Genomic DNA, 13,816 nt, shown 5'->3' with positions numbered 1-13,816 from the left:
GTGGAGATGTTAAATGTGGGCTTGATAATTGGACGGACCTTATATGACATCATTTGTTTGCGACTGAAGTCGTTTCCATACGACAGGACCTCGCTGTTTTGATTGCCATTAATTTTTGTTTCATTTAAGCCTGAGTAAAATTGTCAGACCAACACTAGAAATTGAGAGAAGCTTTGGGAGCACCCTTTCCGCCTCTCTGCTTGCTTGCCATTGAAGATTTTACTGCTCGCACAGGTAGCGAACCGAATTATTTTCTCCATTGTAATTCATGTGATGAGCCATTGTTGAATGTTCGCATTATTTTGTTGCTTCAAAACTATCACGAGGCACGGCTAGATAGCTAGCTAACGTCCAAATTCTAGAACCTTCCAGCTAACCAGATCCACACTGGAAGTTGCGTTAGCCAATGCACGTGTCCTGACAGAGGTTTTAGGAATACATTGACTGCATTTGTTGTGCGTTCTACAGCAGTGGGTTGCTGAGTAGCTCATTTGTTTGCTAGCTAACTAGCCACTTCGGCTCAGATTAGCCCTGCATGCTATAGCTAGCTAGTCTAACTCTTTCACCACAAATCACGCTAGCTAGCTTGTAACATACGATAACTGTGGTTTATATGTTTTTCTCTTTAGTGCGTTGTGGTGGACCTGAGAGACCAGAATGGACTCCCAGAAAGTGGCAGAGTTGAAGGCTTTTGTGGAACTATGCGGTTCAAATCCATCCATATTGCACCTGCCCGAACTTGGCTTTGTTCGGGCCTGGTTGAAGGGGTCAGTAATCGCTTTCTGCATTAGTGAACATTCTCAGTTGCATTTGCGGCCCATTTCAACGTTTTTTAACATGGTTCGCAAGCTCTTTTTTAACAGTGTTTTCACTCAAACTGCGTTATTTCTACGTTAAAAAATAATCTTGCCGCAGTCACGCCCACCCACACAGACCGTACTCCAGAGTGCATCAGAACGGGTGGTGGGACTGCAACTAAATGGCCATAGCCGATAGCACAAACAAACATCGTGCATCACAGTGTGTATAATGATCATATTAACTGTTTCAGAATGGGAGCCAATATTCCACTAGCACCCAGAAATGATTCTTCATGCAAGGTAAGGAACGGTACCAAGTCTATAAACGCAGTTTTAACCATTTGTGACATTGAAACGGTGTAATGGTATATTTTGTAATAGTTGTACGTGTTTAGAAGACCCACTGCTGATGCAGCCATTCACTTGTCTCCTCCCTCCTCTGTTACAGGGTGGTTGTCCGTGTGCTGGAGCCCCTCCCCGTACCTCAGCCCATTCCTCTGCTGAGCCCAACATGTCCTCTGAGAGTGAGGAGAGCGACCTAGGTACCTTGACTCAAACACATGTACATAAATAAGTCACTATGCAAATCCTATGAGTCATTCCTTTGAGAAGCGCTCCAATCCAGGCGGTTATTTTGTCACTCCTTCCCCTTTTCTTGATCAAACATGTAAACAGAGAGAGAGGCTCATTGAGTTTGTAGTGCTACAAAGTCGTGACCACTGGGTCAACAGCGCAGCACTGTTCACAGCTCAATCCACTGCCAAGCATGGATTGAGCAATTCTTACAATGCATTCCATTCCTGAGGAATTACATTATTTCAAATTCTGACATAATTCAGACCACATGTTCTTAGCACTTATTAATCCCTAACGTGCCACTTTTGTCGTGTAGAGATTGACAATGAGGGGGTGATTGAACCAGACACAGATGAACCCCAGGAGATGGGAGACTTTGAAAACCTGGAGGTGAGGCCATACTAGAGAATCTCCGCTCATAAGGCTCAGGAATTGGCTGTCAACATCAATAATGCATAAAGAACACCATCAGCACCGAATGTACAGCACTGAAGCTATGTCTTACACCTGAACGCGTGCCATGCCTTTTAAGAAGGCATTCTAGACAACTGTTTCCTACTCTTTCAGGTCACAGAGGAAATGATGGATCAGGCCAATGAGAAAAAGACGGAGGCCATCGATGCATTAGGAGAGGGTAGGTAGTAGGGTTGGGAACCTAAACCCGGTGTTAATATGGCACCAGTACCTACATGACCGGTATGTACTGGACCAAATCAGAACGCAGATTCCGGTGCCTCATTTCGGTGCCACTTAAATGCCTGAGCTGTCGCTTGAAAAATGTGACCTCTGCTCTGAAACAGACGTAAGAAGCATCATCACTGCACATGATCGCTAGTTGAATTATAGCCTACTGCATTCATGTGGTGTCGGAATAATCAGGAAAACCATTTCCCGACTGAGAGAATTCACGTGAATGCAAGTCTGAACACGGAAAGGAACTTGGCAGACAAGTGATTTTTTTTTTTTTTAATTGTAATGAAAAAGCAGTTCTATACTGTCATCCACCATCGTTTTGTTGCTCTTTTGTCATTCTTTATTTTTTAAGTATCGGTTCAGGCAACCTTTAGGCACCGGAACCATTTTTAAAGTATCGATTTGGCATTGTTTTGTAAAAACACAAACGATACCCAAACCTAGTAGGTAGTCTTGTCTCTCAGCAGTTTTTATTTTATCTTCACAAGTAATGTTTCTACCCATTTTCCTCTTGTTAAATCTAGGTGACCTGAAGAAAGCCCTGGACCTTTTCACTGAGGCCATCAAGCTCAACCCATGTTTAGCCATCTTGTATGCCAAGAGGGCCAGGTGTGTTCCCAAGCTTTAGAACAATGTAGCCCCGCTAACACAACAAGATCATCCAGGGAGAGCTTACGTTTATTAAGCATTTTATTAAAAAAAAAATAATAAATCAAGTAAATGTTGTAAGACTGTCATATATTTAAGATGCCTCTGCAATGCTCTAACCCTGGACACACTGCTCTACATGGACACAGCTGCATGATACTAACCAACCCCTGCTCTTCATCAGCGTTTATATCCGGATGGAGAAGCCCAACGCAGCCAAGAGAGACTGTGACCGAGCCATCGACATCAACCCAGACTCTGCACAGCCCTACAAGTGGAGGGGCAAGGCTCACAAGTACGCTGCTGGACATAAAATACCAACTCGCAATAGCGATCGGCATGCCATATTGTTTGAAAGTACCCAAGCATGAATGGAAAGAATCGGGATTTGGGAACTCGCGTTCCATCCTACCCCTCAACTGATTCCTCCTGTTTTGTGTATCAGGTTGCTTGGGAACTGGGAGGAAGCAGCTAAGGACCTGGCCACTGCCTGTAAGCTGGACTATGATGATGACGCTAGTGCCATGCTGAAAGAGGTCCAGCCCAAGGTACTTGAGATGTTATTGTTACTGAAATTAAGATGCTACTATAATTGTTGTTGTTCACTGCTCCTGGTGGTTTAATATGTGGTTACTTGGTGCTGCAGCTAGTAAATGCAGACCGTTCCTTGACTGATCACCGAAATACTGTTAGAAATGTGCACATACGATCCGAACTCTTAGGCTGTTCTTTTCGATATATGAGCTGTTTGTACATCACTCGCCTAATTAATCTATTTTCTCTCGTGGAATTTCTCTGCTTTCATTTCTCACGGTTTCGCTTTATTTTCCCCAGGCAAATAAAATCATCGAGCACCGACGCAAATATCAGCGCAAGAGGGATGAGCGTGAGCTCCAGGAGAAGAAGGACAGGATCAAGAAAGCCAAGGAGGAGCATGAGAAAGCCCAGAGGGTGAGGGCACCGCCAGGGGCACCGCCAGGGGAACCACCAGCAGCAGGGAGAGGACTGGGACAGTGAAGTGGGAGGATAATGTCATCTGGCTACATTATCTGTCCTGTGTTTCCTTCCCCAGGAGGAGGAGGCCAGACAAGCAGCAGGAGGGGGGGGAATGCCCGGAGGGATGCCAGGAGGGATGCCCGGGATGCCCGGAGGTTTCCCAGGGTTCCCAGGTGAGAAAGAGGGGGCATGGTTACACCCCACATCAACCGTATCATTTTTAAATGCACTGTAGTATGTATTGGGGTTAATTGCATTGCTGTTGTCTTGACCTCCAGGTGGTGCCGGTGGCTTTGGAGGTGGAGCATCTCCGTTCGGCATGCCAGGACTGGGCGACCTCTTCAACGATCCAGAAGTGCTGAACGCCATGAAGGTAAAGGGACACAAGTCTCCCCGCCACACCTGTTGCCTAGTTTCTCAATAGATCTGAAAACACTGTTGGGGTGCTATGTCTTACTGCATATCTAATCGTGTATGTGGTGTCGTCCAGGACCCTGAGGTGATGGCAGCTTTCCAGGATGTGGCTCAGAACCCAGCCAACATTGCCAAGTATCAGGGCAACCCCAAGGTCATGGCTCTCATCACCAAGCTGAGCTCCAAGTTTGGAGGACCACAAGCATAAGCCGGCGAAGAAGAGAGGAAGGCAGAGCAGAAATTGGTGGGGGGGATCAGGAAAGGAGATTAGGAGGTGGTGAGAGTTTTAAGTGGAAGTTAACCTGCAGCGCAAAGAAGCATCGACTTGAGTTTTCCACTGTGTCTGAGTCAAATGGGGAGGCAGGCAGATTTGTATGAGATACAAATGTGTGTGTGTGTGTGTGTGTGTGGGGGGGGGGGGGGGGGGGGGGGGGGGCGCTAAAGAGAGGCATGCCACATATTTTACTCTAGCCAAGGGTTTGGGAGGGAGGGAGGGGAAACAGAAACTAAAATCTTAATGTTCTTAATTGGGGGCCAGCCGTTTTATGGCGATTTGCACTTCGTGGTTCGGCAAAAACCTGCTTAATGGTTGTTGATGGGGAGTTAGGCCTGTTTGAGCCTTATCATGTAGAATCCCTTCAATCTCCCCATCCATCTCCTTTAGGGCTGTGCTTGCATACCGGTTGATCTACCTTTAACCTCAGTCTGGAATAGTCACACTGAACCTCTCACTTAAAAGCTACCAGCAAAGTCAAGACATCATGAATCCACTGATGGTTCATTTTCTGGGATCTCGAGTGAGCTGACCAAACCATTGCCTGTCTGTTATCAGGAGTTGATGTGTACAGTAGGGTGTTTCCAGTAAAGTTTTTTTCCCTCAGGTTTTGTAACGTTTTCCTCACCTTCACTGTAATGTAACACGTTTCCTGTGTCTCTCCTTCCAAATGCAAAAAAGCAATTTAATGCATTCATCTGTCCTTTTTGATTTTGAATGTTTGAAAATATAAATTCAAATCAATAAATTTTGGTTGTTGCAAAACTGGCAGTTGTATTCTAGTTTGTATTTCCTTTAGTGGATAACATGGTTAGGTTGAATTTAAGTTGTCTTTGATAACGTGTGCTGACTATACAAGTCTGTAATCATAATGGTTTGTAATCACAATGGTAAGAGTATGTCGTCACAGTGGTTTATGTATACATCCAGTGTGTCATGTAGAGCCTGTAACACTGAAGAATTGTGGCCAACAGGCTGTTCTCACCTGTACTAGCCTGCTAATCCTTCCAGCTCATTTCTGGAGGATTAGCTTTTCTCCCTGCCACATGGATCCACACTTGGCCAGGGTCAGTGCCTGATCTGTCTGTATGGACTAGTCAGATCACTAAAGGTTCAGTATCAGTGGGGAGTATTACTCAATCAAGTGGTGTCACAGGAGGAAAGGGAGGACCATCCGCAAAATAATAAAATAGGGAAACAAAAGTTGAATAATTGAATAAAATACACCTTAGCAATGAAGGTCTACAGTAACTTCAACAGCACTGTGGGATAGATACCATTGTGCAGCTAGGAGACTTCACCTAACCTTGTGAGAGCTTTTGCCAAGCTCAAAGTTCTTAGTTTGTGGATCAGCATCTTATGAGGAACTTCTGGCAGCTATAGATGATTCTTGCAATCACCTGCCCTTTTCCAAGGACAACTTCCCAGGTGGTTATGTGTAACAAACCATCTGGTGAGTCAAGTTAGGCCTCATCCCCTTCCAGAGGAAACCCTCTAACCAATCAAAGCTTTTGCAAAAGGAACTGACAGTCTTTCCAATTATACAATATGGATAAAAGGATGAATCTACTGTTATTGTGCCATAGAGCATTCTAGGGGTTCAATGTGATGATAAACCTGTTGACATGTTGGACAAAGGTTAAGAAAGGAGTGATGGCTGAGGAATTTTTGGGGAGACGGAGGGGTATGTTATAAAAGTATTGGTTTTAGAGCTGTACTTTTGTGTCTAGTCGACATAAGACAGCCTTGCTATCTGAAGTAGAAAGAAGCAGTAGGTAGTAGTGAGGGGGCATAAGCAGTTTCCTCCACCAGAAGGACTAACGCTACCCAAAATGTTGTGGACTTAATGTTGAAGAACCCCTTTGATTCTCTGGGGTACACAGAAAGGTGTGAAGAAAAATGAGGGTTGCCTGCTTAATTCCCTCATTTAATCACTGCAGCCCCTCACAACACTAAGTAGCCATCTCATTCCCTTCCCCATAATATTTTTCTATAAATCTCTTCATTAAATGTTTTAGAATTCCAAATGGTTTGCCTTCGATGAAAGTATGCACATAATGTACTGGTTTGTAAAAAGTTTAGAAAAAGTTTACACAGTAAACATTTTAGACCAAAGATTTTAAACGAAAGTTTGGCCGAACGTCAATGTTTAATTATAATTTACAACAACATTGCAAATTCCAACTTAAAAAAAGGTTGTTTTAGCTAACCTAAAACAATGACAGGGAAAGATGTGGAATAATGTCCTTTGATAGACTGGTTGCAGTGAGAGAGATACAAAGGAAGGGCAAAACAACAATAGCCTAAGCGTGAAACTGGCAGAGGAGGCCGAGTCCAGAGTGTTGCACCTAGTGTCCATACCTGCATAAGAGAAAGGAAGAGGTCAGACAGTCTGTGAGATAACACAATACATTCCAATCGCTCTATATGACTGCAGCTCATCCAGTAACACTGAATACACTTCACAGGTGGAAATACTCACTTCTGAAACTCCCACTCTCTGTTGTCTAGAGGGCACACCTGCCTAGTCTTCAGCCAACGGGAGATACAGTGGAAATGGAACGCATGCTAAAACAAAAGTTGAAAAGAAGGGATGAGATTTACATTTAGTCATTTAGCAGACACTCTTATCCAGAGCGACTTACAGTAAGTACAGGGACATTCTCCTTGAGGCAAGTAGGGTGAAGTGCCTTGCCCAAGGACACAACGTCATTTGCACGGCCAGGAATCGAACTGGCAACCTTCAGATTACTAGCTTGATTCTCTAACCGCTCAGCCACCTGACTCCCAGACAAACATCTTTAATCCCTTCCCTTGTAAATACAGCACATCAACTAAAAACATTTTTTCTAAAGTGAAACTACAGCAAGTATGAACTTGCATGTGTCAGTTTTAATGGTGTACATTTTTAAGATTGTAGCTTATAACAAACTCCAACTTCAAATTGGACTATCTATTTGTAACACTTGAAGAATACCACTAGAAAATGTGTTACTCACATTGCAGACTCCCCAGGCTACTGTGCATTCCTCAGACGTGGCAGAAGCCTGGTTGGCCTGGCACTCTATACCTTTATGGAACCAGAACAGCAGGGGACATGTCAGTTTGTCAATATTAAAAGGGAGTGTCATGGGATTGACCACAAAGACTTATTTCCCAGCTTCCTTTTATCCTCACTCATTGCCTCCAGTGTAGTGAGAGGAGGTAGAAGCAGGGTGGCGTGTATTCAGATTTCTTTAGAAACTACTCACAGAGATCCATGATGTGGTTCCGGCAGATGGCACAGTTGTCCACAACAATGTCCCATGCCCAGAGTGCAACAGCATTCCACTATTGAGCAATAAAGAAATGTGTAAAAGAAGGCTACATTTTAGCACAGTCGTCTTGTTTCAGTACAAGTTATTATTTGGAAATAATTAAGGTCCACACAGCGTCAATATTCGATAGACTAATTATTTGGTCAGATGTGCAACATGATGGGTGAACTAACGCTACTGTGTTAGTTCCCGACCCTAGCTAGTGACAGGCTACATTTGCTAGCTGGCCTTAGCCTGTCAAGTGGCCTTTCTTCCAGTAATTGAAAAACTCTACTCTAACTAGCGATCAACATGGCCGCCTTTGAGTTGACAATAACTCGCAATCTATCTCATTTAGTTCTGTGGCACAAATCAGGAAGTTGACTTGCTAGCTTTTAACGACACTAGCATAGTGCAAATTCATTCTTCGTACCCTAATCTGCTATGCTACCTTGAACCGCTACCTAGCTAAATTAGCTAGCTACTAGCAAATGGCTGACTAACGTTAGCAAAACCGGTTTTGACGTTGTTAAGACTGATTTCGCCTAGTTTGACAAGTTACAACCAAATGTTAATCAAAGCAGTACATAAATTAATACCTTCTTCACTTCAAAACGTTTCTTGCTCGCTCCACTGTTTGTGCCACTTGGGGTATCAACATCCATAGCTGCTGCCATCTTGACTCTGAAAGCGTTGAAGTAGAGAATGCGCGAGACTGGTGTAGTGTGCATCCGGGAAAATGTGTACTGCGCGAATTTTAAAGGGGAAGTCAGCATGTACATATCAAAATAGTTGTACAAAAAATAATCGGTGAATGTAACCACATTTTAATGTCGAGCTACGAAGTTTGTATCCTGCCATTCTCAAAGTTAACATTTTAAACGTTCAAAACACAGGTCCTACCGAGATTTGAACTCGGATCGCTGGATTCAGAGTCCAGAGTGCTAACCATTACACCATAGAACCGCTGTGCGCTATTTTGCAACAAATATTGTTTAAATATCATAAATTTGCAATGTTGTCATTAAGTCATTATGACATCTTGGAATATAAAACACCCAGAGTCTCTGTCAGTTCTTAGCCTGACTGGTCAGAATTGGTTTTATTTACCTTCACTTACTCAACACAACCCCTATTTCATTGGGATGGAGTTACATCATATAAATGTAAAAATGGTTGTTGTAAAATCTACTCCAAAATGACACTCTATTGATTCTCTTCCCATTTATTATGTATGACAAATCATCGATAGTGCATACAGGAAAAAAGAGAACAAGACTAGGGTCTCTGATCGTAGACATGTATGACACCTGTTGGACAGATCGGGCATTACAATGTAGTTCAACAGTACACCAAAACACCTCATGTTCATTGTATGTCTGTTAAATTCGTAATTTAGGCTGTACAGCCTTCTTGTTATTTTCAGTCAGTGGGGGCTTCTTTTCAGGCTTTGCTTTGGCCTTATTGGGCTTGGCTATGTTTGGCTTGGCTATGGCCCTTACTGGCAGTTTGACTTTCCCTTTTGTCACGTGAAGGATGGTGGGTTTAGGCTTGCTGGATTTTGGGGTCTTTGGACCCTTGAAGGACTTTCCTGGGGTGACCTTTTCTTCTGGACAGCCCTTGAAGACATGGACATGTCTGACATTCTGACCGCGGAGTTCAGGAGGGTGACCGCAAGTGGCAGTCGTCTTTAGGGGAACTTTCTCCATCCACCTGGGCAGAGAAAGGAACAGAGCAATGAAACGGATAGCCTAACTGTGTATACAGGTGCAAGGGCATATTTGCATGTGTGTCTGTGAGGGTGAATCAGATTTACCTGCGCAGGGGCAGCAGCAGGCAATCACACAGCAAAGGGTTGCCAGCCAGGTTGATGGCCTCCAGGCCAGAGAGGGGCCTCAAGTCTGGCAGCTCCTTCAGCTGGTTCCCCCCCAGAGAGAGCACCTTCAGCCCAGAGCCTAGTCCTGCTAGTGAGTCCTTGGCCATCTAAGGAGGAGTGAGGAGACCACACACACCTATCAACACAGAGGAAGGACATGACTACAAAAAAGATATGGAGGATAGATGAAGGGGATGACCATGTAAAAAAGAGGTTGCAATTGAATTTATTACTGACGTGATCATCAGCTGATGGTTTTCCTTACCTTCTCCAAACCCATATCATCCATATGGAGCTGCTTCAGACGCCCAGAGAAAGGAAGTAATGCCTTTGGTCCAACCCAGCGAATAGGATTCCCTGAGAGGCGGAGCTCCTCTAAACTGGGTGTCTTGGACAGAGCATGAGTAGGCACCTCTGGAAGCTTATTGGCCTCCAGGTGAAGTGTATCAAGGTGGGTCGAGTCCAGGGCGCCGGGGGCAATGCTTGATATAGTGTTGTTAGTCAAGTAGAGTCCTCTCAGCCCGGGGGTTGTAGAGAGCAGGCCTGAGGGCTCCAGCTTAGCAATAGCATTACCCTCCAGGTGGAGCACCAGTAGGCTGGACAGGCCAGAGAGGGCAGCGTCAGGGAAGTTGGCAAGCCTATTCCCCTCCAGGTGAAGATAGGTGAGCTCCAGGGCCCCTGTGAAGGTCTCTGGGCCCAGTGAGGTGAGATCATTGTTGGATAGGTAAAGGTAGACAAGGCCCTTCATGCTCCGGAAGGCACCAGACTCTATGTCATGGATCTTACAAAAGTCCAGGTGCAGAGACACCACCTGTTCTGTTCCAGGAAAACTGTTACCAGGGAGATAGTGGAAGTGGTTGCCACGAAGATCCAGGAGCTGGGTGGTGGAGGGATAGCCACGGGGAACTTTGGTAAAACCCCGTCCCTCACAGGTGGCATGCTGAGCCTCAACCTAAGCAGGGGATGGAGAGAGAGACGTCGCATTCAGTGATGAGGAGGATTCAACGACTTGTGTTTAAAGGATATGTAGGATAGCTGAATATTACATCTGATACAGAGACATAGACTTTGACTACTACAGCTGAACCCAAATAAAAATGTATTAACGATGACCACTCACATCACAGTCACAGTCATCCGGGCACTTAGTCTTCTTCTTAGGCTTGACTGTGGGCAGGGCCTCCTCCCTGCTCTGCACCTTCTCCTCCAACTCCTCGTTCAGCATGTCTTCCCTGCTCCGGCAGCGCATCTCCAGGGGCCCCACTGCCTCCAAAGGCTCGTCAGACAAGTGAGGGGGCCCCACACAGGCCCCCAGCAGTTTCACTTTGCTCTGCCTGGCCCAAACCTTAAGGGGCCGCAGATAGCAGCTGCACTGGATGGGGTTTCCTGTGAGGTTAAGGCGCGCAAGCTGCTTGGGTCCAGAGAGGGGCTCCAGGTACATCAGCTGGTTGTGGCTGAGGTCCAGGTGGGAGAGGCAAGGAGCCTGGGACATAGCTGTGTCTGAAATGTCCTGCAGGGACATGTGGTCCAAGTAGAGGTGGGTGAGTTTGGGCATGGACACAGCCTCCTCGCCCAGGTAGGTCATTGGGTTGAAGCTCAGGTCAAGTCGGGTGACCTCCGGTAATCTGAGTTGGATAAAGAGACGTCAGTCAAACACAGGGGTGGATGGGTGTGTGTGTTTGTTCAGAAGAACATATATTGGGGGGGAAAACAATTAATGCTCTATTGTCCAAACCCTAAATACTTATTGTTGACATGTCCCTTACTCTGGAATGCAGCTAACGGGGATGTTACTATTAATTTATGATGGAGATAGGAGGCCAGGTTTATGGTCTGTTTATGGTCCTGGCATCTGGTTTCAAGGGGGGACTCCCCTCACAACCTACATAGCATTCATTCTTTAGACTATAAAGGGAGTACCAAGCCGTAGGATCAGCGCACATAAGGTAGAAGCACTTTTGTTAATGTCTGTAGGCTATGTATCAGCTTGCAAGTTTAATAAAACTCAAAACAAACAACTATAAATTGTCAGCATTTGTTAAAGATTATTATTTACATTTTTTAAGACATATTTCCACCCCAACCTCACCTGGTCATGGTCGAGGAAGGGAAGAACTGCAACTCGTTGTGGTCAAGGCTGAGGCGTGTGAGAGTGAAGAGGCTGGCGAAGGTTTCAGTGGCCAGGTTGTTGAGAGAGTTGTGGCTAAGACGCAGCCATTTAATGTTGTGCAGACCCTGGAAGGCCATGTTGGGGATGTAGACCAGCTGGTTGTGTGTGAGGGAGAGCATGTTGAGGAAGCCCAGCTGAGTGAAGGCCCCAAGTCGGATCTCTTCAACACGGTTGTGTTCCAGCTGCAGTTGCTTCAAGGAGGAGAGGCCGTCAAAGGACTCCTGGTGATGGAGGGGGGGAGGAATGATAGAGAAGTCAGAGACTGAAGTATGTAGCCCAATTGGACAAACTTACAGATGTGTATTTCAGTCCAGAAGGTTGTTAACTCCCATGTTCCCCTGTTTGTGTAAATCTACACACAAGACCTATAACCAGGTAAGGAGAGGACACAGGGTTGTGAGCAGCATTCTGAAATGGACATACAAAAATTTTCACCTGGTAGAGGATCTCTATGTTGTTGTTGGCCAGGTTGAGGGAGACCAGGCGACTCAGGGTACGAAAAGCCCCCTCCTTCACTGTCCTGATGTTGCAACGCTGCAGGGTGAGGTGGGTGAGATATGGTGTATGCAGGAACGCGCCTGGTGGCAGGACCTGAAGATTGTTGTTCTTCAAGTCCAGTTTCACTGTGATCTAAATTAATAAACCATTTGGAGGTATGAGGAATTTGTAATAATATTGTTGTATTATTTATATTAAATATTGATCTTGAACAAAATTATTCATAGGGTAAAAAAAATTCGTATTCATTAAATAGACCGGGAATGACAGCATCATTGCAAGAATGCATGGGGTTTCCATCATAAAGTCATGAGTAGTTTGGGATATTTTACATTTACCTCATCTATGGTGAGTGGAACTTCAGTCAGATTCTTGCCGATGCAGGCTACTGTGAGTTTAGAGCTGTCACAGATGCAAAACTTGGGGCACTTGCCTGCGTGCGATGGCAAAACTGCTGCCCAAAGTATCAGCACCCAGACCGAGAGCATTGTAACGCAATCTGCTAAGGAATGCATCTGTGTTGGAATAAAACGTATTTATTTACGTTACATTACGCTTTATTCAAAGCTACGTAGGCCCTACAGTGAATTTAGAATGTGCAACTGAACAAGGACTAATAAACGGATACAATTGCTCTGATAAAATTAGAAAACTCTTGGTTTGATTAAACGAGGTTAAAACAAACCCTCAGTAGAATATTATCGTAATAATCCTACTAGGCTTTATACTAAATAACCTATCACATTTATAAATTAGACAAACACAATAAACTGTAGGCTATATTGTAACGGATTTGGTCGACTTCCTAAAGCCTATCTAAAGTTGCCTAAAAGCCTAAATCTATCAGACCCAAGAGTAAAAATGTATAGAACTGAAATATCTTTCAAAATAATAAAGATGTGCAGTACCTTTCTTGCAGAAATCTATAATCCCTCATCCAATGCGATAGCTCTTCGATAAGTGTATCGGCTCCGCAATCAGGATAATTGACCTGCGACCGACGGATGTGAGGCTAGGTTATTCACGCACACACTATACTTTGCGTTGTTAAAATATCTGTGCATTTGAAAGAGTGAGGAGTCTCAAACACGGCTTTGGCAAATTCTTGCGTTGTGAGTCTAAGAACCTGCGCCCCCCTTCTTTAAATTAACACCAGGTCAATACATTTCGGACAGGTTGGAGGTGGACTAAGAAGACACCGTTACCACCGACCGAGTGTAGTATTTGCTAAAGTATTTCATTGAGAAGACCTGATTTGAAATGGGGAATGCAACTATCAACAATACATTTAAATCAGGGCCAACAATTGACAATGTCAACCTTCTCCCTTCCAGTGAGCTGTGCAAAAATGAATGAAATCCCACTCCAAAGTTTTCTCTTCTAAGTTTAATGTTGAAACTGTAAAAGATTTCACTGGCAAAGTGCTCAAAGAAAGTTGAGCATAAACAAAGACCCTAGTCTTTGAGAATAAGCATTGGACTGTCTCTTAAGATAGTCTGTGGGAGTCATTGGCCTTCACATTGCTTACTAGATAGATAAAAGTGCCCCATAACACATGTCAAAAAAGAACTGGAT

The 13,816-nt window shown here is 44.6% G+C and overlaps 3 protein-coding genes and 1 non-coding gene across 4 annotated transcripts; 1 reads left to right on the top strand and 3 right to left on the bottom strand.

Annotated features, from left to right (window-relative positions):
* Positions 1-112: 112 nt before the first annotated feature.
* Positions 113-4,523, top strand: st13 (ST13 Hsp70 interacting protein). The gene is made up of 13 exons (XM_067232430.1): positions 113-234; positions 630-767; positions 1,052-1,100; positions 1,249-1,342; positions 1,693-1,766; positions 1,944-2,010; positions 2,594-2,678; positions 2,902-3,012; positions 3,163-3,265; positions 3,552-3,668; positions 3,790-3,886; positions 3,992-4,086; positions 4,204-4,523. Exons 2-13 carry the CDS (start codon positions 658-660, stop codon positions 4,333-4,335), a joined length of 1,134 nt encoding a protein of 377 aa, XP_067088531.1. The 5' UTR covers positions 113-234; positions 630-657; the 3' UTR covers positions 4,336-4,523.
* A 1,990-nt stretch (positions 4,524-6,513) lies between these two features.
* Positions 6,514-8,393, bottom strand: rbx1 (ring-box 1, E3 ubiquitin protein ligase). Its single transcript, XM_067233139.1, has 5 exons — positions 8,297-8,393; positions 7,653-7,731; positions 7,401-7,471; positions 6,884-6,969; positions 6,514-6,762 (listed from the first exon to the last, which is right to left on the bottom strand). The coding sequence occupies exons 1-5, from the start codon at positions 8,372-8,374 to the stop codon at positions 6,750-6,752; spliced, it is 327 nt and encodes a 108-aa protein (XP_067089240.1). The 5' UTR covers positions 8,375-8,393; the 3' UTR covers positions 6,514-6,749.
* Positions 8,394-8,591: 198 nt separating this feature from the next.
* On the bottom strand, positions 8,592-8,663 carry trnaq-cug (transfer RNA glutamine (anticodon CUG)). Its single transcript has one exon. It is a non-coding gene; the product is annotated as a tRNA-Gln (tRNA).
* A 416-nt stretch (positions 8,664-9,079) lies between these two features.
* On the bottom strand, positions 9,080-12,729 carry chadla (chondroadherin-like a). Its single transcript, XM_067232100.1, has 7 exons — positions 12,580-12,729; positions 12,179-12,373; positions 11,663-11,964; positions 10,694-11,198; positions 9,839-10,525; positions 9,514-9,680; positions 9,080-9,410 (listed from the first exon to the last, which is right to left on the bottom strand). The coding sequence occupies exons 1-7, from the start codon at positions 12,727-12,729 to the stop codon at positions 9,080-9,082; spliced, it is 2,337 nt and encodes a 778-aa protein (XP_067088201.1).
* Between the last annotated feature and the right edge of the window lie 1,087 nt (positions 12,730-13,816).

Source organism: Osmerus mordax, chromosome 3, assembly GCF_038355195.1.
Source record: "Osmerus mordax isolate fOsmMor3 chromosome 3, fOsmMor3.pri, whole genome shotgun sequence".
NCBI classification, from domain to species: domain Eukaryota; kingdom Metazoa; phylum Chordata; class Actinopteri; order Osmeriformes; family Osmeridae; genus Osmerus; species Osmerus mordax.
This window is presented reverse-complemented; position numbering and strand designations above follow the sequence as displayed.

Coding starts and splice junctions, on each gene's coding strand:
- chadla (XM_067232100.1), bottom strand. CDS start 12,729: ATGCTCTCGGTCTGGGTGCTGATACTTTGGGCAGCAGTTTTGCCATCG. Junction 9,681..9,838: donor ATGATATGGGTTTGGAGAAG/GTAAGGAAAACC, acceptor ACTCCTCCTTAG/ATGGCCAAGGACTCACTAGC. Junction 9,411..9,513: donor CTGCTGCTGCCCCTGCGCAG/GTAAATCTGATT, acceptor TTCTCTGCCCAG/GTGGATGGAGAAAGTTCCCC.
- rbx1 (XM_067233139.1), bottom strand. CDS start 8,374: ATGGCAGCAGCTATGGATGTTGATACCCCAAGTGGCACAAACAGTGGA. Junction 7,732..8,296: donor AACGTTTTGAAGTGAAGAAG/GTATTAATTTAT, acceptor ATTGCTCAATAG/TGGAATGCTGTTGCACTCTG. Junction 6,970..7,400: donor TAGCCTGGGGAGTCTGCAAT/GTGAGTAACACA, acceptor CTTTTGTTTTAG/CATGCGTTCCATTTCCACTG.
- st13 (XM_067232430.1), top strand. CDS start 658: ATGGACTCCCAGAAAGTGGCAGAGTTGAAGGCTTTTGTGGAACTATGC. Junction 3,013..3,162: donor TGGAGGGGCAAGGCTCACAA/GTACGCTGCTGG, acceptor TTTGTGTATCAG/GTTGCTTGGGAACTGGGAGG. Junction 4,087..4,203: donor AAGTGCTGAACGCCATGAAG/GTAAAGGGACAC, acceptor GGTGTCGTCCAG/GACCCTGAGGTGATGGCAGC.